A 27,397-nucleotide genomic window follows, 5' to 3' on the forward strand; every position below is an offset into this window, starting at 1 on the left:
ACTTCTGAGGACACTGCAATGTGGTCGCAGCGTCTTTTGTAAAAAATATTTATCAACAATTTATTAAATCCAACTGCAATCCTGCAGATTTAAAGTTTAGGTTCTTTTCATTCATATCAGGGCAGTTCATCATGAGCTTGTGTTTCATGCGTATGAATGAAAGCCAATGGAAGTGTAGTGTGTCCGCCCCTTTAGGGATACAGTTTCAGTGGAAGGGTGAGGTTATTACTTTTCTTTTCTATCTGATATAAGGTGTTTGTGTGTTGTAGGTTATGCGCCATGGTGTTGGTCTCTCCACCAGCTCAGACAGTGAACTGATCACCCAGCTCCTTGCTTTGACTCCACCTATGGAGGAGCTCGACACTCCTGATTGGGTGGCTCGGTAAGTTATGCATGTCCATCCCCATCACGGCAACATCTGATTGGATCACTGTTGGTTAAACCCTGTCATTGTTACTGAAAGCAAAATTATGGCTCGTTTCCACCAAGTGGTGTGGTACGGTACGCAGTTATTTCCGTTTCGATTGTCAGAAGTTGTGAATTGTACCAAAATGCTGTTTTTTTTGGGGACCTTCCATTGGGGTACCTAGCAGTGATGCGCGGGTCAATGTATAAACAACCCGCACCCGACCAACGTTTTCAACTAACCCGCCCACAACTCGGACCGCAAAAAAAAAAAAAGGGGGGGGGGGGGGTATAGCCTAGTGTTATGTAATAAAGGCTTGATTTATTAATTTATTTCGTTTAATTTTCTTAACAATTAAGATGCTGCATGTGTTTATCCAGTCTAATCGAAGTGTGTGTCTCTCCCCCGACTTAACCAACAAAAATCCCGCCCCACCTCAGAAAATACATAAAACTGACATTACTGAGCTATATGCGTTAGTAGCCTATTAAAATGGTACAATGGCATTGCTCTGTTCAACGTGTTGGGAAATCGGCATTTTGTCCCGCGTCAGCATTTATTCAAAAATGAATAACGCTCAACATTCAAAAGGTAAAAGGATTTCCCACTTGTATTAGTAGGCTTAGGCTATTTTGCCACATGGATGCCCAATTGAAGCTCTCACAAGCACAAAATGCAGGCATAGAATATGTTAATAAAGTCTTTATTAACGCATTTTAGATGAACAAAAACAGGTAGGCTAAGCCAAAGACTGAGGCTACAATATCCATAAATAAATGTTCACAAATACCCATGAAGGTAAAACTGAAACACAGTAAACTTAACCTGGGCTTAAAAAGAAGGTTAAAGGGTGCCACTTGTTGGTAAAAAAAAAAAGTAGCCTAATACAAGATAAACGCAAAATATGCATTTGTATAAGAAAATAAAATAGGCTGCATTGTTTAGCCTACACAAATATATCCATAAAACTAACACAGGAACCTAAATTCGATACAGTAAGCCTAACTTGGGCTTAAAAGGGCTATAAGGTGCCGTTGGTGGCCTAAAACAGAAGATTAGCCTACTTATTTTTAGCTTTCCTCACGCTGTGTAGAAATAATATTGAATCAACCGGCAAGGAGGATCCTCTGCGTTCCAGCATCAAGTGCAGCCAGTGAGCGCACATTCAGCTCCGCAGGTCGTGTGTCATAGAGGCGTCTTTATTTCAAATGGACCGACCGTGACCCGAATATCATTTTGGATCAACCCGCGCATCACTGGTACCTAGCACAGTAGTCCGGTACCTAAAGGGCGGAGCTAGACTTGCTGCAGAACATTGATTGGTTGACAGCTAATCATCACTTGCACGTGCTACAGCACAAGAGGCGCCATTTTTTAATATACAACTGAAACACAAGCAAGAACATGATCTGCTGTAGGTCCTCAATTGTTGTTTACTGTTTCGCTTTCTTCTTCACGCGAGATCGGTGTTGATCGCTATTTTCCAGCATACACCATGCCTATCAAGTAGGGGTCCTGATCTGGACCAGGGTTTACTGTCCCGAATCGTACCGTACCGCACCGCTCGGTGGAAATGAGCCGCTAAATCCTTTTCTGAAAACTTTTTATGTATTTTTTTATATGTTTGTCTGTTTTTGTCAGTATAAAGAACCTGATGACTGAGACGCCGACTTCATACTCACTGCTAGTGATGTATAAAGATGTGATCTATGCTGTGAGAGACCCCTATGGGAACAGGCCTCTTTCTATTGGACGACTAGTGCCCATATCCAGACTGCACAGTTTAGGTGTGTGCAGACCCACATGAGTTATTCAGCAGTGAGGGGAAGGGTTTGAAGTGAAAACATCTCTGAGTTTGGGTCACTTATTATGCATTTGGGAATGTAATGAACACCAACACTCTTCCCATACTCGTAATGAGAAGTGCTTATAAACCGGTTGTTGTTAAAGGAATCCCTTTAAAGGCCATAAATATTAGTATTGTAATTTTACTGTTGTACTGTAAAAAAGAAAGAGATTGTTGTATTTTTCTTAAAGGCACAATATGTGGATGAAAATATCCAAAAATCACTAGAGCAATTTTATATATTTTGTTGACTTGTGTACTTACATTATCCCAAATGTTTCCAAGAATGTTTAAATCCAGAGAAATAAGGGATTTTAACCAAGACACGGGCCGTTCAATGACTTTATACCTGCATTACCCTTGATTTCCGATTTTGTAGAAACCATAGAAACGCCAAAGACATATATATGATGAGGTGAAAATTACATATTGTGCCTTTTAAATAAAATTAAGAAAATTGTGCAGCCCTACAAACAAGCACAACAAACCTGGAGCTTTTCCATTTTTCCCCGACAAATCACAATTAGCTTGCGCAGCCCGGACAGCTGTGTTTAAGTCTTAAAATCACAGAGAAGCTCTGGTAGTAATTACTTTACCCCCACCTCCCCATGTTAAACTAATCCCGTCCGAATAGGGCTTTAGTCTATAATAGATCTACACACTCGACTAGAACAGGTCAAACATGCTACAATGGTATTTATGAAGCCAATATGAACACATTCAAACTGCAACAGATGCAAAGGGCTGATTATATAGATTAAAATGTTATTTTGGTGTGACTGACTGAGCTTTCAAATGATCAGTTAGCAGCATTTAAGTGTGTCACTGGCTGCAATATAAAGGCTGCGTGTGGCCTGCTAAACGCTTTTATTTTCTTCAGGTGGTGGAGAAAAAGACACAGAAGGCTGGGTGGTCTCATCCGAGTCCTGTAGCTTTCAGTCCATTGGAGCAAAGTATGTTCCCATCGTTGTTTGATTTGATTTCTTTGTTTGCTGTAAATCAAATATGCGAAACCTTTTTGGCTTTTGATGATCTGTACAGTTTCCATCTCCAAGCGTATGTGATCAGTTTGATTGATTGTGTACGGTTTTCCTTTGTTCTGTTGTCAGGTATTATCGTGAAGTACAGCCTGGGGAAATCGTCCAGATCTCTAAAAATGGACTAAAGAGTCTGAGTGTTGTCCCACGGCCAGAAGGAGACCTTCCTGCCTTCTGCATATTTGAGTATGTTTACTTTGCCAGGCCAGACTCCATATTTGAAGGCAAGTTCATAATGTTTATAATAATTTTTATGTTTTGATAGGAAGGATTGAGATATAATAGTAATATGTCGTATAAAAACTGTAGATTTTTGTTGTTTTTTTTGTTTTGTTGAAAGAAATGAATATTTTTATTCAGCAAGGACAAATTAAAGGGCAAGTTCATTGATTTTTCAACCAGCGTTGTATTACAATGTTGGAAGTATGTAAATGAACAACGTGTAGTCTTTCTCCATGTTACTGCGCCCAGATAAAGTCCACCATATGACGAAAAATGCTTTTGTTAAAACTAAAGATTATACTTGCACATTTTTGTATTCTCGCTCACGGACAGTCGGATTGAGCACAGTGCATTATTGGTGTTGAATTTCTTTGTTTTTAATCAAAAAATATATATTTGCATATTTATTTAAAAAACTTTCAAAAAAATCTTAACTTCTCCAAACTTTGAACAGTAGTATATATAGTACCAGGTGAAATAAGCAGTGTTTTGGTGTCACAGGTCAGATGGTTTATACAGTGAGGCAGCGCTGTGGACGGCAGTTGGCCATCGAGGCGCCCACTGATGCTGATGTGGTCAGCACTGTTCCAGAATCAGCCACACCCGCAGCATTAGGATATGCACTGCAAGTGAGTAGTGAGGATGCTGTACACATCTGTTTTAATTTAAAGGGGTCATGAACAGCATTGTTTATTTTACGTTTCCTAACGTTTTGATTTTTACATAAATCCACAATTTAGAAATAAAAGGCAATTTTCCTACCCTGATTTTAGCCTCTGATTTGAACGCTCTGTTTGAAGGGGCGTTTCTGCTGTGAGACTTCAGTGTAAACGCCCACTGCTGTGATTGGCTGCTGTGAGACTTCACTGTAAACGCCCACTGCTGTGATTGGCTGCTGTGAGACTTCAGTGTAAACGCCCACTGCTGTGATTCGCTGCTGTGAGACTTCAGTGTAAACGCCCACTGCTGTGATTGGCTGCTGTGAGACTTCAGTGTAAACGCCCACTGCTGTGATTGGCTGCTGTGAGACTTCAGTGTAAACTAGAGCTGCAACTAACGATTATTTTTTCTGTCGACTAATCTAACGATTATTTTTTCGATTAGTCGACTAATCTAACGATTATTTTTCCAGCTTAATCTTATTATTCTTTTTTACTGATTATTGTATTTCAAAGAGGGTAGTGAATTTGTATATTATTTTAACATGAAATCAATGAATGATGACAATATTAATTGTATTTCAGGAAGGGTAGTGTACATAGTATGCCATTTTATAATGAAATGTATGAACAAAAGAAGCTTTTTAAACATAATATATAATGATACTATTCATCATAAAATGTATACAGAGTAGGCCTAATTAGGAAAAGTTGTTTATTGAGTATGATTTACTTATTGATTTGTGTCAATAGTAAACGAAAATGCACTTGTATTTATCTGCAAAAGGTTCACATACAGGAGCTTTCAGCATTGTGTTAATGTATAACTAGTCGTCTATTTTGAAGATACATGTGCATAAACAACGACTAAAGCTGCCAGAAGTTTTTGCCCAAACTTCAAAGACACATTTAAATTATTAAAGCTAGAGGCATATCTTAACTTTAATGTTACTTTAATCATGTAAACTACCTATATACAGCAAGTTATTATGCATATGTGTTTGGGGCAGAGGGGAACCAGGTCGCATTAACAGCAGATATATGCAGCCCATAATAAATAAAAGCACGAGACGTACAGGGGTCGGAGAAGAACCCCGGTAAATGTGACCGTCTGTTGCAATACACGCGCCACGGTTCAGCTGCGCGAGAGAACACTGGCAGCAGGGTTGCCAGGTTTTACACAACAAAACCCACCCATTCGTTACTCAAAACTAGCCCAAAACAAGCCCAATCGCTTTTCGGGGAGGTTCTCTGGTAAACATCGCGTTCGGGGGGTTAAATATGTGTGTTTTTTTGCTTCAACCCGCGGACATAAGACACAGCCCGTGGCAACAGTGTAGAAGTAGCCCAATTCCGCGGAAAAAAGCGGACTTGGCAACACTGACTGCAGTGTGAAAGCTCTCGCTCTCCACGCGTACAGCTCCTGCTCTGCCACCGCATGCAGTGATAAACCGGCGTTACAGAGCGAACAAAGCACAGTTTTATTCGGCTTCTGTTTAAAGTACTCCCACACTTTTGAATGTCGCGGTCTGGCTTTATATGATAAATGATCATTTTCACTATGCCCGGGAGCAGAAGCTGCCATTATTCTAGATCTTCTGTTTCATTCTAGAACGTAAATAATGCGCCGCCGACGCATTTCACGCACGTCGACGTATTTTCGTAGTCGACGTCATCGATGACGTCGACGCGTCGTTGCAGCCCTAGTGTAAACGCCCACTGCTGTGATTCACTAACATCTTTGCATACGAAATAGCTAAAACTCTCTAACACTTTTAGCACATTTTTACTATTACAGCGCTCAAGGTTAACTAATTGTGAAAAGTGTTGATTATGGCATTATATTCAGATCGTGGTATGAAAGGTTGCAGTGATGATCGTTGTAGCCGATCTCACACACATGTTGAGCTCATGAATGCAGGATCTCGTCATTGCAACTCGATTTCTGCACGAATGCTTTCATCATAACTAACAGTAGTAACACAATGTACATAAGAGATTTGTTGATTATTATGGGAGTTTTGGTGCGAGTCCAGAACTCAGTCACTGATAAACTCGTGCTGTTTGATTGACAGCTCCAGAGATTGTAAAGGGAGCTTCATTGATCGCTTTCTATATATAATTTAATCACAGTTTAAATAACAGATTATTTTCATCTACTGAGAGAAACAATGTGAAGTTGAGCGTTTAGTCACTGGTTTGATTTACTGACACAGACAAAGAACTTCTGACTGTACATGAATCATTACATATCAGAAATCACTGGTCTCAGATCAGGTGTTAGAATTAACACGGTTACTGACATGTTCAGGCATTACTCGAGTCCAGATCGTAAAAGAATCCACAGTGAAATGTAGCGAACACAAATAAATAATGCTCAACTGAGACATTCACACTGATGAGAATAAATAAGCACATTCCTAGCATTAGGATCCTTTGGAAGGGAATGTTATTTGTAGTCGCTCCTGTATCGCTCTTCTCTCCTCGTCATCTCCCTAACACTCCAGTGGGCGGAGCTAAAGTTGTGATGATGAAGTAGGCGTTGATCTTCTTCTGCAGAGGCGTCTTTCTCCATCTATTACAGGCTCATTCCACAACGAGTCGTTCTCTGGGCTTGGTTATAATAAAAGCTGCTTTTGGACTAACAAGGAAGTTTTCAGTTCTGAAACTCACAGGATATTCTTATAGTATGACGACCTCTTATATGTCAAAAGCTCAAGGAAAATTTGATTTCTCAGTTCATGACCCCTTTTAATGTTTTATTGTTTCATGCCGGGCCATTACAAAGTTTAACATTCTGTCTCTCTACAAGTCTGGCCTTCCGTATGTAGAGGTGCTGTGTAAGAACCGCTACGTGGGCAGAACGTTCATTCAACCAAACACTCGTCTGCGTCAACTTGGAGTGGCCAAGAAGTTTGGGGCATTGACTGACAACTTTGCTGGCAAACGAGTGGTGCTTGTCGACGATTCCATCGTGAGGGGCAACACCATCTCCCCTATTATTAAACTGCTGAGGGAAGCAGGTGCAACAGAGGTAAAATATTTTTGAATTAGTACCGCATGTTTGCTGCTGGTTTTGTTTCACTGACACAATGTCTTCTCTACACGACACCTCGCAGGTCCACATTCGCGTTGCATCACCTCCGATCCGGTTCCCATGCTACATGGGCATCAACATTCCTACCAAAGAGGAGCTAATTGCTAACAAACCAGAGTTTGAGGACATAGCCAGTTATATTGGTAAGTCGGTGCAGAGATTTACTTTATTGCTAACACTTCCATTTGAAAACCTTTTTTTTTTCTCCCCCCTTTGCTTTGAACAGGTGCTACAAGTGTCCGTTACCTGTCAGTCGAGGGCCTGGTATCTGCTGTTCAAAGGGGGATAGAGTCACATGGGAAAGATGAGAGGATCAGCTCAAGCACTGACACTACTAAATTTGGCCACTGCACAGCCTGTCTCACAGGAAAATACCCTGTGGAGCTAGAGTGGTGAATTTCAGCTCTCTGAACTGTTCTTCACCTAAATGTCTATTCACTTATGTATGGAAATTTTTTTTTTTTTTTTTTTTTAAGTTAATTACAACTGCAGTGTTGCCTTAACATTTGTTGCAGTTGTTATGGTCATAAAAGGTAGACCAATACTGTATTAAAAGTAAAATAAAACATTCCCTTCATTTATTTTCAATTCTCAAACATTCCTTTAAAAGTTGTGTTTGGCGCTTTCTGATTTCAAACCACTAGTTTAGATTCTCATGTAGTAAAAAAACACTTTTGTTTCACAAAATCCATTTTAATAACCATGTAAGATTGTGAACTCGAGTTAATGTGAGCTTTAGCGGTCCTGCTTCTTTCTCTGTTGGCTCTCAAGACACGCACAAAATGAAACTCTGTATGTGAGACGCACATTTGTTTATTAAAAAGTTTGTTTGAACAAAACATTTGAATTAATTGCTGACCAATATAGCATTTGTCGATGCACATGTAATTGGACAATATTATTTGAAAAAATTGTTAATATTAAAACACAAGGGTCTTTCAAAGTGACGGAAAGCTATTTACACAACAACAATGTAACAGTTTACAAGTACATATATATTTAAAATAGGACTGTTGATTTGCAAGCAATGTGACTTCATGTTTTTCTTCGGTAGGGTAAGTTGAAGTTGTTTATCCCACAAGGGGAAATGCAGTTTGTGTGGGATGTGCACAGGAAGGGTCATCACTGCAGAAGACCATACTGCAGTCGCCTCCTAGAAAAACTGAAGAAAACAAACACTCAATCACTGTTCAAGACTAAATCTGCATATTTCAGAACATTTTAGGGATGCACAATATATTGTTACCATATTGGTTATCGGCCAGTATGTAATTGTGCATGCTATTTGCCCTTATTTTTACTCTCAAAGTTGATCTTTAAAACCAATAATAACACTGTTAGACATTTATCAAATCCCAAATTTATTTATTTTTTCATATTGCACAATGTTGTATTCCCTAAAATCACTATACATTGCATTTAGAATGATTTTTGTTGTTGTTGACAAAATAATGTACATTTTAATACCAGCCACTTATCAGCCATAACTTAAAAACAAAGATTAAGACAATTTTAATATTGGTACATTCCTAGAAAAAGTTATTATAGAATATATAAACTTCATATGAAAGCTGTAAGCAACTCATTGACAGTATATCTTGGATGTGATTGTGCTGAGTTACCTCGGAGAGCGTGGGGCGGGACCCTGAATACATGGTCTCATGGGTGACACAGCTGCTGAAATGAAGTAAATGATGACTTCATGAGTGAACAATTTGGGATATCTATAAGCAAGATGATGACAGAGCAAGTATTTTTAAGATATGAAAATATGTCTACAAACCATCCACTGGCTGGACTTCGCTTGGGGCATCTCTCTGCAAAGGAAGTGGTGGAGAGAAGAAGAAAAAATTATGTTTTGCTGCATTAAATCATTACTCCAGTCTTCAGTGTCACATGATCCTTTAGAAATCATTCTAATATGCTGATGTGGCGTTCATGAATATTTTTTATTATCAAGGTTGATAATTTAATTTGTGGAAACTGATCAAAACAAAATAATGTGATTTTTAACTAAAACTACTGAAACTCCTTTTTGTTATTTGAAATATTAAAATTATACTATAAATATTAGATCATAAATGTAAGTGGAATTTAGAAATGCCTTGCCAACTAACTGAAATATATATATACTTTTATTTAGACATGTTTATCATATTTTATATATATATACATATATACATACATATATACACATATATACACATACACACACAGCGCTCTGGAAAAAATTAAGAGACCACTTAACATAGAGGAATGATAATTATATATAATATATATATATATATATTAGTATCACTTCTCTATGTTAAGTGGTCTCTTAATTTTAAGGTCGCATACATATATGGTCAAATCGATTAAATCGCATCAAAAATACAATTTTGTTTACATAATATATGTGTGTGTACTGTGTATAATTATTTATATTTGAATACACACATGCGTGTATATATATTTTTTAATTGTTATATAAAATATGTATATGATATATCTATATATATATACAGTATATACATGCAAATATTTCTTAAATACGTATGCGTGTATTCAAATATACATAATTATGCACAGTACACACATTATGCAAACAAAAGTTTTTTTTTAATGCATTTTAAATTGCAATGAATCGATTTGACAGCACTAATAATTGTATATATATATATATATATATGTGTGTATGTATGTATGCATGCGTGCGTGTGTGTGTGTGTGTGTGTGTGTGTGTGTGTGTGTGTGTGTGTGTGTGTGTTTAAACAAAATATATAAATAATAGTCACACCTATAATGCTCTTACCCAGGACAAAGTATGTGGGTTCATTTGCATGCTTAATTTAGCCTCCCTGATTCTCCTGAGGTTTCCAGTGCCTCTGAGGAACCGTGGACTGGGGCACTGCAGCAGGACGGCCCTATCCCAGGCGAGCTTGTCTTCAGTAAGTTCAGACATGGCAGAGCTCACACATCTGCCCGTGAGCTGGAGATGTTTGAGTGGGGAACGACTCTCTCGGAAGCGCTTGAATCGGAGGGACTCTTCCACTTCGGGCTGGCGCTGCCGTTTCTTGAGCTTGGCCCTCAGCGGCGTCAGAGCGAGAGCAGACATGCTGGAGGAGGAGAAGCTGGGGCTTCGGGACGTCTCCTTCATGTGTCTCTCGCAGAGGTGGCAGCGGGACGAAGGACACGGCGAGGACGTGCCACGGCAGATGAAGTGGTGATACAGCTTTCTGAACTCGGCGTCAATCTGGGGTTCACTGAAGGGGAGTGTGGACTGGGGGCCAGAAAGAGAGCGTTGACGTTTGGATGGTGTAAAATGGGGCGGTTTCTCCGGCTTGGATAAACTTCGGTCGGAAACGGACGACAATGGCACATGTTTGGCACCATAAGGAGATCTGAGGGCCTCAGAATGGACAGGAGACTTTGGCGTTGGACTCGCTGTTGAGTTTAATTGTCTTTTCACATTCAGCACACTGGGTCTGACGCTACTTTTCCCACTAGGAGATAAAACCCCAATGAGGCGTTGTGGCGAGTGTAGGCGGTCCCTAAAGCAGTCTTTGTCCAATGAGGAGGGCCGGGAGATGATTGACATTCCTCTCTGGTCAATAACAGGCAGACCTGCTCTGATTGGTCGTGGAGAAGTAAAGACAGATGAGGCTGGAACAGCTTTAATTGTCGGTAAAACGTCATAGGTTTGGTTCAGATCTGGAGATGAGGGGGAACCAGAATATGGGGGTGTGGAGAAGTCAATCACACGAGCGGGATTCTGCACCGGCTTCCTGGTTAAATCCGTCCATAGAGACTCATCCGACACGCCGCTCACATCTGCAATGTTCCTCCTTGGAGAGTAAAAACAAGCACTGGCCTCATAGGATGAACTTTTGAGTGGTGAAGACCTGTTCGTGAGCAAGTTTTGAAGTTTGTCGCTGCCTTTGAAACAGTTGCGTATGTTTCTTTGAGCTGGACTTTCAGTGGTTAATGAGATATCTGTCGTTTTGTTTAGAGTGGAGTTTTGCCTGCTCTTAAAGGATGAGTTGCAGTGCGTCGGGCCGGCTTGCCAGTGTTTGCGGCGGTACTTCTGCACCACAGCCCTCGCCGTATCGGTCACGTGCTGTCGCCGATATGCCTCGCCGATCTGGTTAAGCATGCTGGGATAGACATCAAGAAGAGTACTGCCATGGCTGCTCAGCGTTTTCTCCAGTTCTTCATCCTCTTCCTTGGGCTGAGACAGCTCGCCCAACAGAGAACCATGAGATGTGTTGGAAAGCTGGAATGATTCACCTCCACGCCCTAAAAGACAATCATATCAGCTCAAAACTACTCCTACATTCATTAACTGAAGAAATAAACAGTGAAAATATTTTATAGCAGATCTGAAATGTTTGGTTAGGCCTATTTGTGTGTTATATACTCATTTCTTACACAGGTTTTCACTGTTCTCCTTTTGACCAGAGCTATCAAGATCATCCTCAGTGGACACATCCATCTGAAATAAGAAAACAGAAGTAAAATAAACTTTAAAAAGTTATACTAGACCAGACAGGTCTGTATGCAGGTTGTACAAAATCCATAAAACATAGGGGTGTAGTAATACATCGATATGGACTGATCAACAATATTATGTATTGAAAGACTCTTTCATGCGTTGTCATTGTTTGTCATTGCACGACATGCGTTGATTGATGTCATGTGTAGCTTGATTTTTTTCACTATTTATTAGAAAAACTACGTGTTTTATTGTGAATGTCCCAATTTGGATACACACTACATTATGTGCATGTTATATGTTAGTTAAATTTGTAAAAAACAAAACAAAAAAAAGTAATTGGTTGTGTAAAACAAGCACAATATATTGTAGTATCAACCGTACACATCCAAAATCTATCCAATCGAATCATAAATGTATTAAAATATGTTTAGGGGTATTGGGAAATATAATATTATTAGAGGGAATCGCTTTGTATTGTGACAATGTCCAATTTACACCCATAAAAGCATTATAACATTTAGAAAGTAAGCAATTTTTGTTATGACCTGATCATTGTCCTGGTCCTCAAACTCTATAAAATACAACACAAGGAAAAGATTAAACATGAAAATTGAGGATAAATGGCATTATACTCAAAATAGTTTGTTTCTTACCCCGCATGGAATAGTCTGCTTTAACTCGAGTCTTCATAACAGAAAAAGAAAATATTACGTTATACCAATGGAACAATAGTTCAAATTTAGACATCTGGGCTAAAAATAAATAAATAATACACTCATATTTTAGGTCAAAGCTCAAGTTAACTTGAATATTGACAGTTTATATTATTATTATTATTATTATTATTAAGTACTGCTGAAGACAACCAACATCAATCAATTATGTCCATGGATAAATAAACATACATATTTCAGGAAATATCATATAAGTATTGTTATATTTACAATATCGACTTACTTTTAATACTTCCAGCTCACGTTCTCCCTCTGCACTGTCAATGGGCACAGGACCTGCACATATATTTAACAAAATCATAAGCAAATTTGACATTTTAGGTAAAAATACAACAACATTTGTGTTTCTAACTTTGTAATCATCTAGTGAGGAGAAGTTAACATACATAAATGTTTATTTTCGATATTTTAACCAACCTCTTACAGTCCTGCAGGTCATTGTTTTCAGACAGATGTCTATTCCAGGATCATTTAGACTGGAATACTAGAAAGGATGTAATAAACATGTTATTTAAGGAAAAACATACACACTCGTTTGCATTAACACTAACGTTAACGTTACCTAACGTTACCTTCTGAAAAATAGCTTCCATGGTGTTTCTGAACTCATCGTCATTTCTCTTAAATGGATCTGAAGATAAATGCTTTGCAGACATGTTGCATTAACTAAATATATTGCAAACTAAATGTATTTGACCAGTATAAACTGGGATTTTTGCACTCAGCCAGCGGCTCGTCTGTACTTTCAAATTTCTCACCGAGGAAAACATTCGAGCTGTGATTGGACGTTATTTCAAGCAACACTGAAACGTCATTTTTAAGCGCGAGTTTGTCAAATGGGCTGTCCGAGTCCGAGTCATCTCCACGAATCGGTTCATTCGAACAGTTCGTTTCAAAAAGCAGGTACAAACGAGATTTTTGACGATTTAAACCTAAATACGCTTTTATTCCTTTACATCAAACAATAAAAAATACATATATTGACTAAAAAAATTAGTTAAATGAGATTGTGATTCAAGAACGCGTGGACCTGGTTTGCCAACCGCCATTAAAATACAGAAGAAGAAGAAAAGACGCGATTCGTGAACCGTTTAGGGGTGCGTTCCACTCATAGGTTCAGTTTGTCACTACACCGCCAGTAGTGGGCACTCGTGCAACGTAAGAAATTACGGACATCAGAGTCCACGAGACGGAGGGAAGTTAGCGAGCGAAGGGCATAACATTTGAAGTTGAACGCAGTTCAGACCTTTGCGAACCGATTCAGCTACAACAAGCATTCGACTCAAAAGATTCACGAATCGGTTCCATGGCTAGTTTGCAAAACAGGACTGCTAGATGGGGATGTAATGTTTATCAAATTATGACAACATAATTTTCGCTCAGATATGACAGCGAAATCCCTTCACGAACTGGTGCGCGTGGCGGCGCGTGAGCACGGCGACAGAAAAGCCGTCGCGTTCGACAGCAGCGTCGCAGCGCGCGCCTCTCTCACATATGATGAAGTTTTGTCCCTCGCAAATGATTTGACTGGACACTTGCGCGCCTCTGTCCAGAAACACGAGGGTGTCATAGGGCTGGTCTGCCATGCCGACGTCCTCCTTCCTGTCTGGATTATTGGGTACGGTTCATTGCAGTTACAGTGTTTGGTCATTCTAATAAATGTCCAATGCATATCATTAAAATGTCTCTTTACAGTATTCTGCAGTTTCCTGCTGCATATGTTCCTCTTGATCCTGCATCCCCGCCTCTGTGCACCATGAGGATGATGAACAAGTGCAGGCTGAATTACTGCTTGATACAAAATGAGCTGCTTAATGTGGGTTTGTTATTGTATTTTTAATTATATTGTTATTATTAGTGCTGCCAAATCGATTAATCGCAACCGAAATAAAAGTTTGTGTTTGTTTACACAATATATGTGTGTGCTGTGTATAATTATTATAAATACACACACACATGCATGTATATATTTAATAAGTGTTTGCATGTATGTACTGCATATATATTTATATAATTTATATTGTATATAAATATACATATTTTATGTATAATTATAAAATAAATCTTAAATATATACATTCATATGTTAGTATATATATATATATATATATATACACACACATACACAAACACTCACCTAAAGGATTATTAGGAACACCATACTAATTCTGTGTTTGACCCCCTTTCGCCTTCAGAACTGCCTTAATTCTACGTTTCATTGATTCAACAAGGTGCTGAAAGCATTCTTTAGAAATGTTGACCCATATTGATAGGAGAGCATCTTGCAGTTGATGGAGATTTGTGGGATGCACATCCAGGGCACGAAGCTCCCGTTCCACCACATCCCAAAGATGCTCTATTGGGTTGAGATCTGGTGACTGTGGGGGCCATTTTAGTTCAGTGAACTCATTGTCATGTTCAAGAAACCAATTTGAAATGATTCGAGCTATCATAAAGGGATGGACATGGTCAGAAACAATGCTCAGGTAGGCCGTGGCATTTAAACGATGCCCAATTGGCACTAAGGGGCCTAAAGTGTGCCCAGAAAACATCCCCCACACCATTACACCACCACCACCAGCCTGCACAGTGGTAACAAGGCATGATGGATCCATGTTCTCATTCTGTTTACGCCAAATTCTGACTCTACCATCTGAATGTCTCAACAGAAATCGAGACTCATCAGACCAGGCAACATTTTTCCAGTCTTCAACTGTCCAATTTTGGTGAGCTCGTGCAAATTGTAGCCTCTTTTTCCTATTTGTAGTGGAGATGAGTGGTCCCCGGTGGGGTCTTCTGCTGTTGTAGCCCATCCGCCTCAAGGTTGTGTGTGTTGTGGCTTCACAAATGCTTTGCTGCATACCTCGGTTGTAACGAGTGGTTATTTCAGTCAAAGTTGCTCTTCTATCAGCTTGAATCAGTCGGCCCATTCTCCTCTGACCTCTAGCATCAACAAGGCATTTTCGCCCACAGGACTGCCGCATGCTGGATGTTTTTCCCTTTTCACACCATTCTTTGTAAACCCTAGAAATGGTTGTGCGTGAAAATCCCAGTAACTGAGCAGATTGTGAAATACTCAGACCGGCCCGTCTGGCACCAACAACCATGCCACGCTCAAAATAGCTTAAATCACCTTTCTTTCCCATTCTGACATTCAGTTTGGAGTTCAGGAGATTGTCTTGACCAGGACCACACCCCTAAATGCATTGAAGCAACTGCCATGTGATTGGTTGATTAGATAATTGCATTAATGACAAATTGAACAGGTGTTCCTAATAATCCTGTAGGTGAGTGTTATATATATATATATATATATATATATATATATATATACATAATAGTTATACACAGTACACACTTTTGGATGCGATTAATCGATTATATATATTGTTTTTATTAATGCTATGTTTCGTATCCAACAGCAATTCCAGAGTGCGTTTTCCAGCCTGCTTTCCCTGGAAATATGTGCAACATTGTCCTCACATAGACTCACTTTAATAAAAATACAAAGTGAGCAGGACTCAAACGCTCCTTCCAGCTCTTCTGTGACCCAAGATGTCCAGCAGAGGGAGCCTTTGGCTTATGTTTTGCACACATCCGGAACAACAGGGCTTCCAAAAATAGTGAAGGTCCCTCACAGGTGTATAATGCCTAATATTACACATCTACGGTAAGACTTTTAGTTCAAATCTGCCTTCATTATATAGTAGATTTTTACCTGCACGTGTGTTTTTATGTTCATTTGTTAAACTTTAGAGCAGGGGTCTCTAAACTTGGTTTTTCAAACTATTTGGGGCTGGAACTAAACTCAGGACAGGACAGTGGCCCTCCAGGACCGAGTTTGGAGACGCCTGCTTTAGAGAATAGAATTTATATATAAAAAAAGTTCTAGGTGTTTGAAACCCACATGCAAAACCACTTTTGGACTTTTGACTCAAACCTGGAGGGTTTATACTTTCTCAATAGATCTGTCTTTAAGATGACTGCAGAAGATGTTGTGTTCCTGTCCTCCCCGTTGACCTTTGACCCCTCTGTGGTGGAGCTGTTCTTGGCCCTGTCTTCCGGAGCGTGTCTCTTAATTGTCCCCTCTGCCGTTAAAAAGATGCCACGCAGACTTGCTCATGTGCTGTTTAAAAGAAACGCTACCACAGTCTTACAGGCAAGTGACTTTATTCCTCACTGAGCTATCAGTCATGAGATAAATGAGAGGTTTTAATAATCAGATCACTTAATCTCTCCATTTATCTTCTCATGTATGAGCATATGCTGTGAGGTTGAGATGATGGGGCTGAAATCAACGTTGGTAGTTGGAGTAGTCAGCTGACATTTGTGCATTATGCAGATTACAGAGATAATGAGTGTGTTTGTTCATTTATCTACATGCTCCAATAATTTGTTTTCAGTGTTTTAGTTTAGCATGTTTTGCATCGCTCAGAATTTAATTTTACACTCAAGTGCTCAGTTGTTTTTTTACTCATGAAATAGTTTTATACACAAAATGTTATTTAAAGGGACAACCTGTCACTCACGTAAAATTGCAGCGACACACGTCATAATCTGAAAACCACGCCCACCGTGGGGAAAACAATCCAACCCTCTACATTGACTTTGTATTGCGTGAAGCGGCCTCCTTGTCATTTCTGACTTTTAACAAAAAAAAGAACAATGTTTAAAAGCTGCTATGTGACAGGGTGCATAGCAAACAAGCTAAAAAACACAGAACTAAGTTTTTGACCCCAAAAAGCGAGCGTTTGAAAAGGATTAGTTCACTTCAAAATGAAAATGTCCTGATGATTTACTCAGCCCCATCTCATCCAAGATGCCCGTGTCTTTCTTTCTTCAGTCGAAAATAAAGTTTTTTGAGGAAAACTAGGGCTGTCAAAAGATTAATCGCGATTAATCGCATCCAAAATAAAAGTTTGTGTTTACATAATATATGTGTGTGTACTCTGTTAATTATTATTTATATATAAATACACACACAAGCATGTATATATTTAAGAAAAAAATATTATTTTTATATATAAAACATTTATATTTATATATATATTATAGATTATATAAATGTATATACATGCAAATATTTCTTAAATATATACATGAAAGTGTGTGTATTTATATATAAATAATAATTAACAGAGTACACACACATATATTATGTAAAAACAAACTTTTATTTTGGATGCGATTAATCGCGATTAATCTTTTGACAGCCCTAAGGAAAACATTCCAGGATTTTTCTCCACATAATCGACTTCAATGGCAACCAAACTGTTAAAGGTCCAAATCAATGCAGTTTCAAAGGAAGGGCTTCAGAGGCTCTGATCCCAGACGAGGAATAGGGTCTTATCTAGCAAACCATCAGCCATTTAAAAAAAATAGAAAAAATGTATATACTTTTTAACCTAAATTGCTCATCTTGCGTTGCTCTGTGGAGCGCCACAGATTGCGTGATCACGTGGGAAAGGTCACGCTAAACGTAGGCAGAAGTACCGCCCGTGTTTACAAAGCGCACATGTGAAGAATAATACAAACATCCTTTAGCAATATGTGACAGGGTGCATAGCAAACAAGCTAAAAAACACAGAACTAAGTTTTTGACCCCAAAAAGCGAGCGTTTAAAAAGGATTAGTTCACTTCAAAATGAAAATGTCCTGATGATTTACTCAGCCCCAGCTCATCCAAGATAAAAGAAAAAGGTAAAACAACGATGTCGGATGTTTTTGAAGTTGAAGATGGAGTGTTTTTTGGTAAAGGGCGTTTGTATTAGTCCTCGAACGTTCGCTTGGGGCGATACTTGCGCCTGTGTCAAGCGTTACCGTTCCGACGTGATTACGCAATCCGTGGCGCTCAGCAGAGCAGCGCAAGATGAGCAATTTAGGTTAAAAAGTATAATCATTTAAAAATGTTCTTGAAAATGGCTGATGTTTTGGCTAGATCAGACCCTATTCCTCGTCTGGGATCAGAGCCTCTGAAGCCCTTCCTTTGAAACTGCATTGATTTGGACCTTCAACCGTTGGTTGCCATTGAAGTCTTTGATGTGGAGAAAAATCCTGGAAGGTTTTCCTCAAAAAACGTAATTTCTTTTCTACTGAAGAAAGAAAGACACGAACATCTTGGATGTTGTATATGTCATCCAAGACGATCTGCACAACATGCAGTGCTGCTCTATACTATAGTACTATAATTGATTTGAATTATTTTCCAGGCTACTCCCACTCTTGTGAGGCGCTTTGGATGGCGTGTCCTTCAGGAGGAGGTGCTTAGTGCTAATTCATCCCTGAGGATATTGGCTTTTGGAGGAGAGCCATGTCCAGCGCTAAATCTTCTCAAAAGCTGGAGGCAGGAAGGCAATGGCACGCACATCTGTAATCTTTACGGCACCACAGAAGTTTCTTGCTGGGCAAGTTGGTACAAAGTCCCAGAGGAACACCTGTGCTTGGAGAACACGTGAGTGACACCGAGCCTGCACCCATACACTGTTCATGCTAAACTGGAGCTAGCAATGCATGTTCAGTAATTTACCTTCATATGTTTAATATCATTTTATAAGCGTACAAAATGTTTACCTAAAAATGGCAAACTATGTAAAAAAAAAATTAACTAAAGATTGCATCAACACCATTAATTAAATAAGTCTTTTACAACTGATTTCTGTGATAATTATGTAGATTAAAACAGGATTATTATCATAAACTAAAACTATTAAAAACTATTTTGTTTGTTCACTGAAATAAAGCTGAATTGTGTGCGTGTGTGCGTGTGTGCGTGTGTGCGTGTGTGTGTGTGTGCGTGTGTGCGTGTGTGTGTGTGTGTGTGTGTGTGTAAACTTCAGATTAAAAATATTGCCTTGCCTTGAAGCCCTAAAATTACTATCTTAAAATAAAAATTACATTTTAAAATACTTTTTGATTATAAAATGATCACTGAAGTTAAACCTAAATAGTAAAATTAAAAGAGAAAAATAATAAAAATGACAAAAGCACATAATCAAGGGACTCAAAATTTTAACTGATAAAAGCTACTTCAAAATATTAACAAAAACAATAATAGTATATAAATAATATAAAAATGACATTAGTAAAGATGCATCAGCCATCATATTGACATCCTATAGAGAGTTTAGTTTTCAAATTCAACTGCTTTATCTTGAAGTGATGAAAAAAATGGTAAATATGATTTGTAATCAAACATTTCTTCATTGTCTGTTTACATATCATGTTTTCTTTGACAGAACGGATGTATCTGTGCCCCTTGGAGAGCCGATGCTGGATACCATAATGGAAGTGAGAGATGAAACAGGACGTCCCATCACTGAAGGAGAAGGACAGTTATTCATTGGTATGATACAGTTATTTAAAGGTCCCATGGCATGGCATTTTTCTATTATTTTATAATGTTTCCTGAGCTGTACTTATATTGTTAGTATGACTTTTACATCATAAAATGTCATAATTTAGAAATAAAAGGCATTTTTTCTATACTGCTGTTTGCCCTGTGGCTGAATGCCCTGCTTCAAGAGGCGTGTCTGCTGTGAGACTTCAGTAAAAACACCCACTGTTGTGATTGGCTGACATCTTTGCATTTTATATGAGCGGAGGGGGCGTGGTTTATCGAGGCACGAGCAGGCACGAGTCTGCCAGGGAGACGGATGGACCTGAGTTCACTTCACATCAGTTCTCAGCATGTCTGAACTGTTTTAGTTACAGCATATACTTTAGGTTATTAGTCTATTTCTAGTCGGAGGGACTGTCACTCATGTCAGAAAGTTAGTAACTTTAGTAAATTATGGATCAGCGCTGACTGGAGACGCGAACCGTTTAGAACGATTCAGTCCGATTTGGTGAACTGATTCGGTTCACTAAAAAGAACTGGTTCAAAAGAAAGATCGTTCGCGAACCGGACATCACTAATGTATCAGAGACTGAGCTCAGCGATTGCTAACAAAGTTATTTATAGTAACTACTGAGTTATGAGAGCGCTGTCAGTCAGCGCGAGTTTATTGTGTTTGTATCTGAGAGTTCTGAATAAACAGTCACACCGAGTCCGTCTCTTCATCATTATTCTACCAACTTTGTAACACATGCAAAGTACCATTACAGCTGTCGAGATGAACGAGTTAAAAGTAAGTGTTGATAATAGCATTATTTTTAAAATAAAATAAAAGCGTCAGTGACGCGCGTTGAGTACACAGCGCAAACAAAGACACAACAGCAGTAATCGGATGTAATCCAGTTTATTGTGGGGCTAGGCTGGCTAGCCCGGATATGCTCAAGCTTACCCCCCTTCTGCTTAATCTCACGCCGCGTTTGGTGCCTCCGCTGTGGGCCAGATGCAGTACTGTGGGTCGGGGATGTTGAAGGCCGAGCTTCGGCGTGTGTGAGGTTTATCTCTGCTGATGTTGAGCAGAAACTCATGACTGTATGCACATTTTAGAACCGATAGACGCGACGAGGACGTACAAAAACACTGACTCACAAGATATAAAACACGAAAACACCGTTCTGTCTGGAGATAGAGAAGCCGCATTGTGTGCACGAATAATAAATAATTAGCTACACATCAGAAATCACTGATCACAGATCAGAAGGAACTGAAGAAAGACTTCTGTTTTCATTTGTACATCCAAACACTGAGAAACTGCCAGCGTTCACTCGTTCACAAGCAATGATGCAATGATCTCTCTCGCGTTTGCATGGGCGTGACAGATTCTCTGGGCGGAGGAAAGGGAGGAAACCGTTCCTGCTTGGACGTCAAACCAGGAGACTTCAGGATTGGCTAGTCTGGCCTGTCATTTTCTCAAAGGCAGAGAAAGACAGCCACAACTCGGTTTTACACCGATCAACATTTCTATCCACTTGGGGACAATATTCAGGCTAGGGGAACTCATATTAATGTTGAAAAACCTCATAAAATGAAAATTTCATGCCATGGGACCTTTAAAACTAAAGTCACTATACTGTAAAAAAAAAAATATATATATTGTTGTTTTAACTTAAAAAAGTAAGTAACCTGGTTGCCTTCATTTTGAGTTCATTGAAATGAAAAATTTTAGTTAATACACAATGAAGGACATTGGTTTAATAAATGTAAACTCAAAATATTATTGTATCTGAACCTCATAAATTAAAAAAAATGTTGTGATAAATCATGAAAATAGTTTCACTGCATTATTACAAATAAAACGCACAATTACGCAATATGCTTACAAAATCTTTTAATAATATTTGAATAAAGCGTGATGTTGATTCTCAAATGTTCATTGTATTAACTCAAATCTTTAATTTCAATGAACTCAAATTTTTAAGGCAACCAGGTAACATACTTTAAAAAAAAAAGTTTTACAGTGTAGAATCAAGAAAGGCCTTGAAATTCTCTTTAAAATAATGTGAAGTTGATTAACATGCTTTCGGAAACTTGCTTTCTGCTTTTCAAAACTTTGGGGTTGGTAAGATTTCTGAATCTCTTGCTCACCAAGGCTGAATTTCTTTGATCAAAATAATTAAGCTTGATTAATAACTTAAGTTTTCAGTTTCACTTGATCCTTCAGAAATCATTCTAATATGATGATTGGGTGCTTATTACTATTAGGGTTGCAAAGTTTCCAGAAACTTTCCAGAATTTTTGGAAACTTTCCAGGATTTTTTGGAAATTTTCAGAAAATGTACCTGAAATTTTTCAGATTCTCTGATGAGTAGAGCATTCAAAAGAACATTTATTTGCAATAGATTTTTTGTAACATATATATAAATATCTTTACTGTCAATTTGATCAATTTAATGCATCCTTGCTCTATAAAACTATTAATTTCTTTCTGACCCCGAATGGTAGCGTAAATTCTTTCACAATCATATCAGTTGTTTGCTCTCTTTTATTTAGGTGGTCAGGAGAGGGTGTGTCTTCTTGACGATGAAGAAACTGTAGTCAAGGGAACAATGCGTGCGACTGGTGACTGGGTGCAGGTGCGTGATTCCCGTCTGTATTTCCAGGGCAGGAAGGACCGGCTCATCAAGCGGTTTGGTCAGCGGGTACACCTAGATGCCTTGCAGCGGGTAGGCACTATGTGTCAATTTGCGACTGTATCTCTAATAAAATCTCAGAGTATTGAAAGGTTCACATAACATCTCATATCATGAATGTATTCCTTTCTGTCCTCAGGTCATTGAGAATTTGCCTCAGGTTGAGGCGTGCGCAGTGAGCCTGAGTGAGGGTGACAGGCTGGTGGCATTTATAGTGCTCGCTTCGGGTCAGCCAGGAGCCCTTTCATCCCTCTCCTCTGAAATTCATCATGAAGAACCTTTCCAACATTATACACAATCCTCTGAAGACCTCGCCGCTGTAGAAGTCTCTAGAAATGCCAACTCCTACTCGCTGAGAGATACTGAAGGAGAGATTCGCCATATGTTATCACAGCTTTTGGCCGGTCACAGCATTCCTGACTTGATGTTCTTCATCCCTGCCCTTCCCCTCACCTCTCATGGCAAGTGAGCACCATCCTCTAAGGCTGGGATTCCCAAACTTTTATATCAGATTTTGCCCATAGATGGACCGTGTGTAAGGCTGGGGAAGGCTTAGCTTGCCTTAAAGGAACACGCCACTTTAAAATAAAAATAATTTCCAACTCCCATAGAGTTAAACAGTTGAGTTTTACCATTTTCCAATCCATTCAGCCGATCTCCGGGTCTGGCGGTAGCACTTTTAGCATAGCTTAGCATAGCTCATTGAATCTGATTAGACCGTTAGCATCTCGCTCAAAAATGACCAAAGAGTTTAGATATTTTTCCTCTTTAAAACTTGACTCTTCTGTAGTTACATCGTGTACTAAGAACGACGGAAAATGAAAAGTTGTGTGATTTTCTAGGCCGAAATGGCTAGGTACTAAACTCTCATTCCTGCGTAATAATCAAGGAACTTTGCATGGGTGCAACGGCGCAATGATATTACGCAGCGCCTGAAATAGGCTAACTTCCGTCAACTGGCTTGCACAGGGAGCGTGCTGGGGACTATTTTCAGGCTAGCCATATCGGCCTAGAAAATCACAACTTTTTCATTTTCATTTTCATTTTCAGTCTTAGTACACGATGTAACTACAGAAGAGTCAAGTTTTAAATAGGAAAAATATATCTTGGTCATTTTTTTTGAGCGAGATGCTAACGGTCTAATCAGATTCAATGATCTATGCTAAGCTATGCTAAAAGTGCTACCGCCAGACCCGGAGATCGGCTGAATGGATTCAAAAACGGTAAAACTCAAATGTTTAACTCTAGGGGAGATGGGAAATGAGCCTATTTTCAAAAAAAGTGGCGTGTTCCTTTAAGGCATACGCTTGCCTGTTCATATTATAGTGGTTTGTGAATAATCACTTTAATAACAAGAGCGTTTATACTGGGATGTGTAGGTTGTTGATAGGTGGCACGTAACTATTTCATGACATTCTATTTAAATGTGTTTTTAAGGAGGAAGCCTTACCCTAGAGTTGGTTCACCCTCCGCCTATGGCTTTGCCCCCTGGCGCATTAACACACAGGCTTCCAAGGGAAACCCAGGGACCTACACTGGGGAGGGGCCAACTGTCTGCACGAAAATAATATTGTTTTAATAATTTTATTTTTATATATGGGAGAGTACGGCAGTGACAACTGCATTCTATAACCAAACAAGTTTTCAGGAATCACAGCCGCATTTTCGGTGTGAATGGAACCGGACCATTTTCAATAATGTCATACAGTGCGAGAGAGAAACTCTTTTCTGAACGTGGATTCGGTAAAGCATGGATTTTATCAGCGTGTCAGGTTGTAGGTTTCAGTGAGTTTTGAGATCTGCGAGCGACTCAAATGCTTCACTCTCACTCGGTTAATTTGATGGATGCACCTCGACTTTTGTCTTTTCAGATGTGATAAGACTTTACAGTTTTATTTTCGTCACCATCTTTGATATTACCGTATTGTTCCGAATATAAGACTTTTTAAAGATGTGTCTTTTTGAAAAAGGCTTTTTGAACACCAAATCTTATTTTATACGGAAAATGCTTTTTAAAAAAAAATAATTTTCATGTTGCGTATTTTTCATATTTAAATTTTTGTATTGAAAGTATGGTCAATACTGGTAAAGTGTACAAACAATCACATTTAAAAATAAACAGGTTTTGGCATTCCATAAAAATAACCTGTAGCTGAATTATATAACTATCCATCTCATGGTGAAAACCATGTAGCCTACAAACATTCACTAACAGTAGAAGTCTTATGTTTTAAAATCATGTACGTTAGATGTTTGGTCCCGTCAATGCAAACGTGACAGTCACACGGCTCTTAGACGGTAAGCTTTTCTTTGACTGTTAGCGTTTTTAAGATCTTCTAATATTACACTCTGACACACCGTATTTCTTGGCACACTTGTTTTACAAGTATTTGGCCACACCTATTGTAGCGGGTGTATGTAAAACTCAGACCCTAAATATCAGACAAACCCGTTTTTTTCAGTTGTATTTATAAGAAAAAAACATTGTCTCATATTCGGAAGAATACGGTACTTAGTCACTGTCACTATAGTTACAGTTGATATTCCCATTGCTCTTTCATACAGACATTTTTACATTTGAGACGTTAGGTGGGGGTGTGACCGTGTGAACAGGATATCACAACACTCAAATTCTCAAAAATGGCCAAAGTCTATCGAGAGTGACGTTCACTATAAATTGGATCAGACTTTTCAGCTAGAAAACGGAGGAAGAAAAGTTGTGCCAGTTGAATTTATTAATAGATGAGCACAAATTGAAATGTCTTTATTGACTAATGAACTAGTGACATTTTTATTTAGGGCAGGAGGGCAAACTGTAGCCCATGGCCTATCTAAGTGCGCCTCTGCCCCCCCGACCTAAACTATGTACAACCCCTGATCAATTAATTAATGTTAACCAATACAAAATAAAGTACATTGAATTCAAATTAAATGCTTTTTTATTATTAGACATATATCTAATATTTGAAAAAAAAACTGAAATGTTAAAGGGGTGGTAAACCACGATTTCACTATTCTAACTTTAGCTAGCGTGTAATGTTGCTGCTTGAGCATAAACAACATCTGCAAAGTTACAACGTTCAAAGTTTAAAGCAAAGGGAGATATTTGCTTTTAAAGAAATCAGTTTCTAAGGACTACAGCAAACGGCCAGTAGGCGACTACACACATTCCTCCAGGGCTTGCTGACATCACCAGGCCCAATATTTACATAAACCCCTCCTCCGAGAATATTAAATAAGGGGGGGTGAGGCCATTTTGTATCGCGGCGCTGTTGTGGTATAGTTAGGCTGGAGTGTTGTTGCCGCGATGCAGAGGAAACGCTGTTATTTTCATCCGGATTGCAGGTCTGGGGTACTTGCTCTGTTCAGCCTTCCTTGGGACGGGGGTGCGTTGCAGAGCGTTTAACATACAGCATGTTATATGCACGTGTGTTTCAGTCAGCGGGGAATCAGGCGCGCGCAGGGCTCCCTGCAGAGGAGATCTAACATCTAAGCACATCTAACAGAGGAAAACATCCACCGTCTTCGCGATTTCAATGCCAGATTTGCACAACGTCAGCTGCGTGAAAAAAACACTGCCGGTGCGTGGATGCAGGACGCGCGCGCTGCACATTTCACGGAGGACAACACAAACTTCCACAAACTTCGCGAGTTCAATACAGGATATGCACAACGGCTTGTCCTGAAAGCTGGATTTACAAACAGAAGCTGTTCACGGGCCACAACCTGTAAGTCTGATTTATTTTTCATCGATGTGTTTTCCTGTAATAGGTTGTAGCAAGGAAGTAAACAGATGACAACACTGTTCTGCAAACTAGTCTGTTAAATGCTCATTCATACTTAACGATATCCAACGAACATCTAACGTTACAAACATTAACGTTAAAATCTCAACAGCGAACCTGGCATTAGTGTAAATGATTCTTTGATTAGAGCTTTTATGTATTGTTTATCTTCAGGCATGCTAAACATGGTTCTGTGTGTGATTTGGCTAACTTACTAAAGTCAGTGCTTAGTGTTCGTTTTGGGTTAACGTTAGTTCTTGCGACAGATATTTGGCTATAATCGTTCTAAAAATACAAAAGTTAAAGTGCCATTCAGTAGCAATCATTATAGATCCGCAGTCTTTACTCTCGAGGACTGAACAGGTTCTGCTCGATCATCTTCACTCAAATGTTCTGGGTCTGATTCGAGCTCATATGGTTTTATTGACGCCGTTGTTTCTAACACTGAACAGCCTCCAGGGAAGGGGCGTGACGTTTCCGACGTGCACTGCGGTTAGCGAATCAGAACACACTGGGCCAGCAAACCAATCTGAGCCCACTGCGTATTTTTGAGGGACTGGCTTCATACAACCCGGAAAGCATCAGACCGTTTTACAAGGAGGGACAGAGCAGTGTAGAATAAAGGTCAAATATATGACAAATAAGGCAATTTTTTTTAAAACGAAGCATGAACACATGTTACAGTGCACCCCACAAACACAGTCAAGCCTTCAAAAGAATGTGTTTTACCACCCCTTTAATTTAAATGTAATTAAATTGAGTAAATTATGATATTATATTGAAAAATATATTCTTAAAAGTCTTCAAAAATACCAAGCTAACAAGCTATTAAAACTTTAGCATGTATTTAATCAGATGTGAACATGTTTTTTTTTTCATTGTGGTCACTTTCCTGTTGTTTTAGGTAAAATAGCCATTGACGAGCTGATGAGAATGTGTGACACTCAAAGACAAGACATAAATAAACAAACTGTACGGAAAGACATTGAATCTGTGAGACTGACGTTACAGACCCTGTGGAAGGTATGAATACTCCTCTTTATTTTGCACAGTAAATACTAGCACGACGCATTTCCCATTGCCTGCTGAGTGAATCTGCTATTGTGTGTTTGCAT

The 27,397-nt window shown here is 39.0% G+C and overlaps 3 protein-coding genes across 4 annotated transcripts in view; 2 read left to right on the plus strand and 1 right to left on the minus strand.

Moving 5' to 3' along the window:
• The window catches only part of ppat (phosphoribosyl pyrophosphate amidotransferase), a 20,320-nt gene extending 12,196 nt beyond the window's left edge, over positions 1-8,124 (plus strand). The window contains exons 4-11 of the mRNA XM_079830641.1: positions 270-382; positions 2,048-2,193; positions 3,133-3,205; positions 3,362-3,513; positions 4,013-4,140; positions 6,983-7,204; positions 7,290-7,410; positions 7,494-8,124. Coding sequence (XP_079686767.1) covers positions 270-382; positions 2,048-2,193; positions 3,133-3,205; positions 3,362-3,513; positions 4,013-4,140; positions 6,983-7,204; positions 7,290-7,410; positions 7,494-7,663 — 1,125 coding nt within the window. The 3' untranslated portion in view covers positions 7,664-8,124. The remainder of the gene's footprint in view (positions 1-269; positions 383-2,047; positions 2,194-3,132; positions 3,206-3,361; positions 3,514-4,012; positions 4,141-6,982; positions 7,205-7,289; positions 7,411-7,493) is intronic.
• On the minus strand, positions 8,064-14,086 carry LOC307134693 (uncharacterized protein). Of its 2 annotated transcripts, none has more exons than XM_079830635.1 (10): positions 13,051-14,086; positions 12,896-12,962; positions 12,702-12,754; positions 12,398-12,428; positions 12,290-12,315; positions 11,678-11,741; positions 10,062-11,545; positions 9,051-9,084; positions 8,890-8,941; positions 8,064-8,429 (listed from the first exon to the last, which is right to left on the minus strand). In XM_079830635.1, exons 1-10 carry the CDS (start codon positions 13,132-13,134, stop codon positions 8,390-8,392), a joined length of 1,935 nt encoding a protein of 644 aa, XP_079686761.1. In that variant the 5' UTR covers positions 13,135-14,086; the 3' UTR covers positions 8,064-8,389. The 2 variants fall into 2 exon arrangements, with proteins under 2 accessions (XP_079686761.1, XP_079686760.1); XM_079830634.1 differs by having other exon boundaries at positions 8,890-8,944.
• aasdh (aminoadipate-semialdehyde dehydrogenase) overlaps positions 13,665-27,397 on the plus strand; it is a 19,268-nt gene continuing 5,535 nt past the window's right edge. The window contains exons 1-9 of the mRNA XM_079830616.1: positions 13,665-14,096; positions 14,174-14,294; positions 15,901-16,148; positions 16,445-16,637; positions 18,687-18,928; positions 19,713-19,819; positions 22,358-22,530; positions 22,637-22,958; positions 27,187-27,305. Of these exons, the coding sequence (XP_079686742.1) occupies positions 13,864-14,096; positions 14,174-14,294; positions 15,901-16,148; positions 16,445-16,637; positions 18,687-18,928; positions 19,713-19,819; positions 22,358-22,530; positions 22,637-22,958; positions 27,187-27,305 (1,758 nt within the window). The 5' untranslated portion in view covers positions 13,665-13,863. The remainder of the gene's footprint in view (positions 14,097-14,173; positions 14,295-15,900; positions 16,149-16,444; positions 16,638-18,686; positions 18,929-19,712; positions 19,820-22,357; positions 22,531-22,636; positions 22,959-27,186; positions 27,306-27,397) is intronic.

Source organism: Gobio gobio, assembly GCF_949357685.1.
Source record: "Gobio gobio genome assembly, chromosome: 12".
Classification (NCBI taxonomy): domain Eukaryota; kingdom Metazoa; phylum Chordata; class Actinopteri; order Cypriniformes; family Gobionidae; genus Gobio; species Gobio gobio.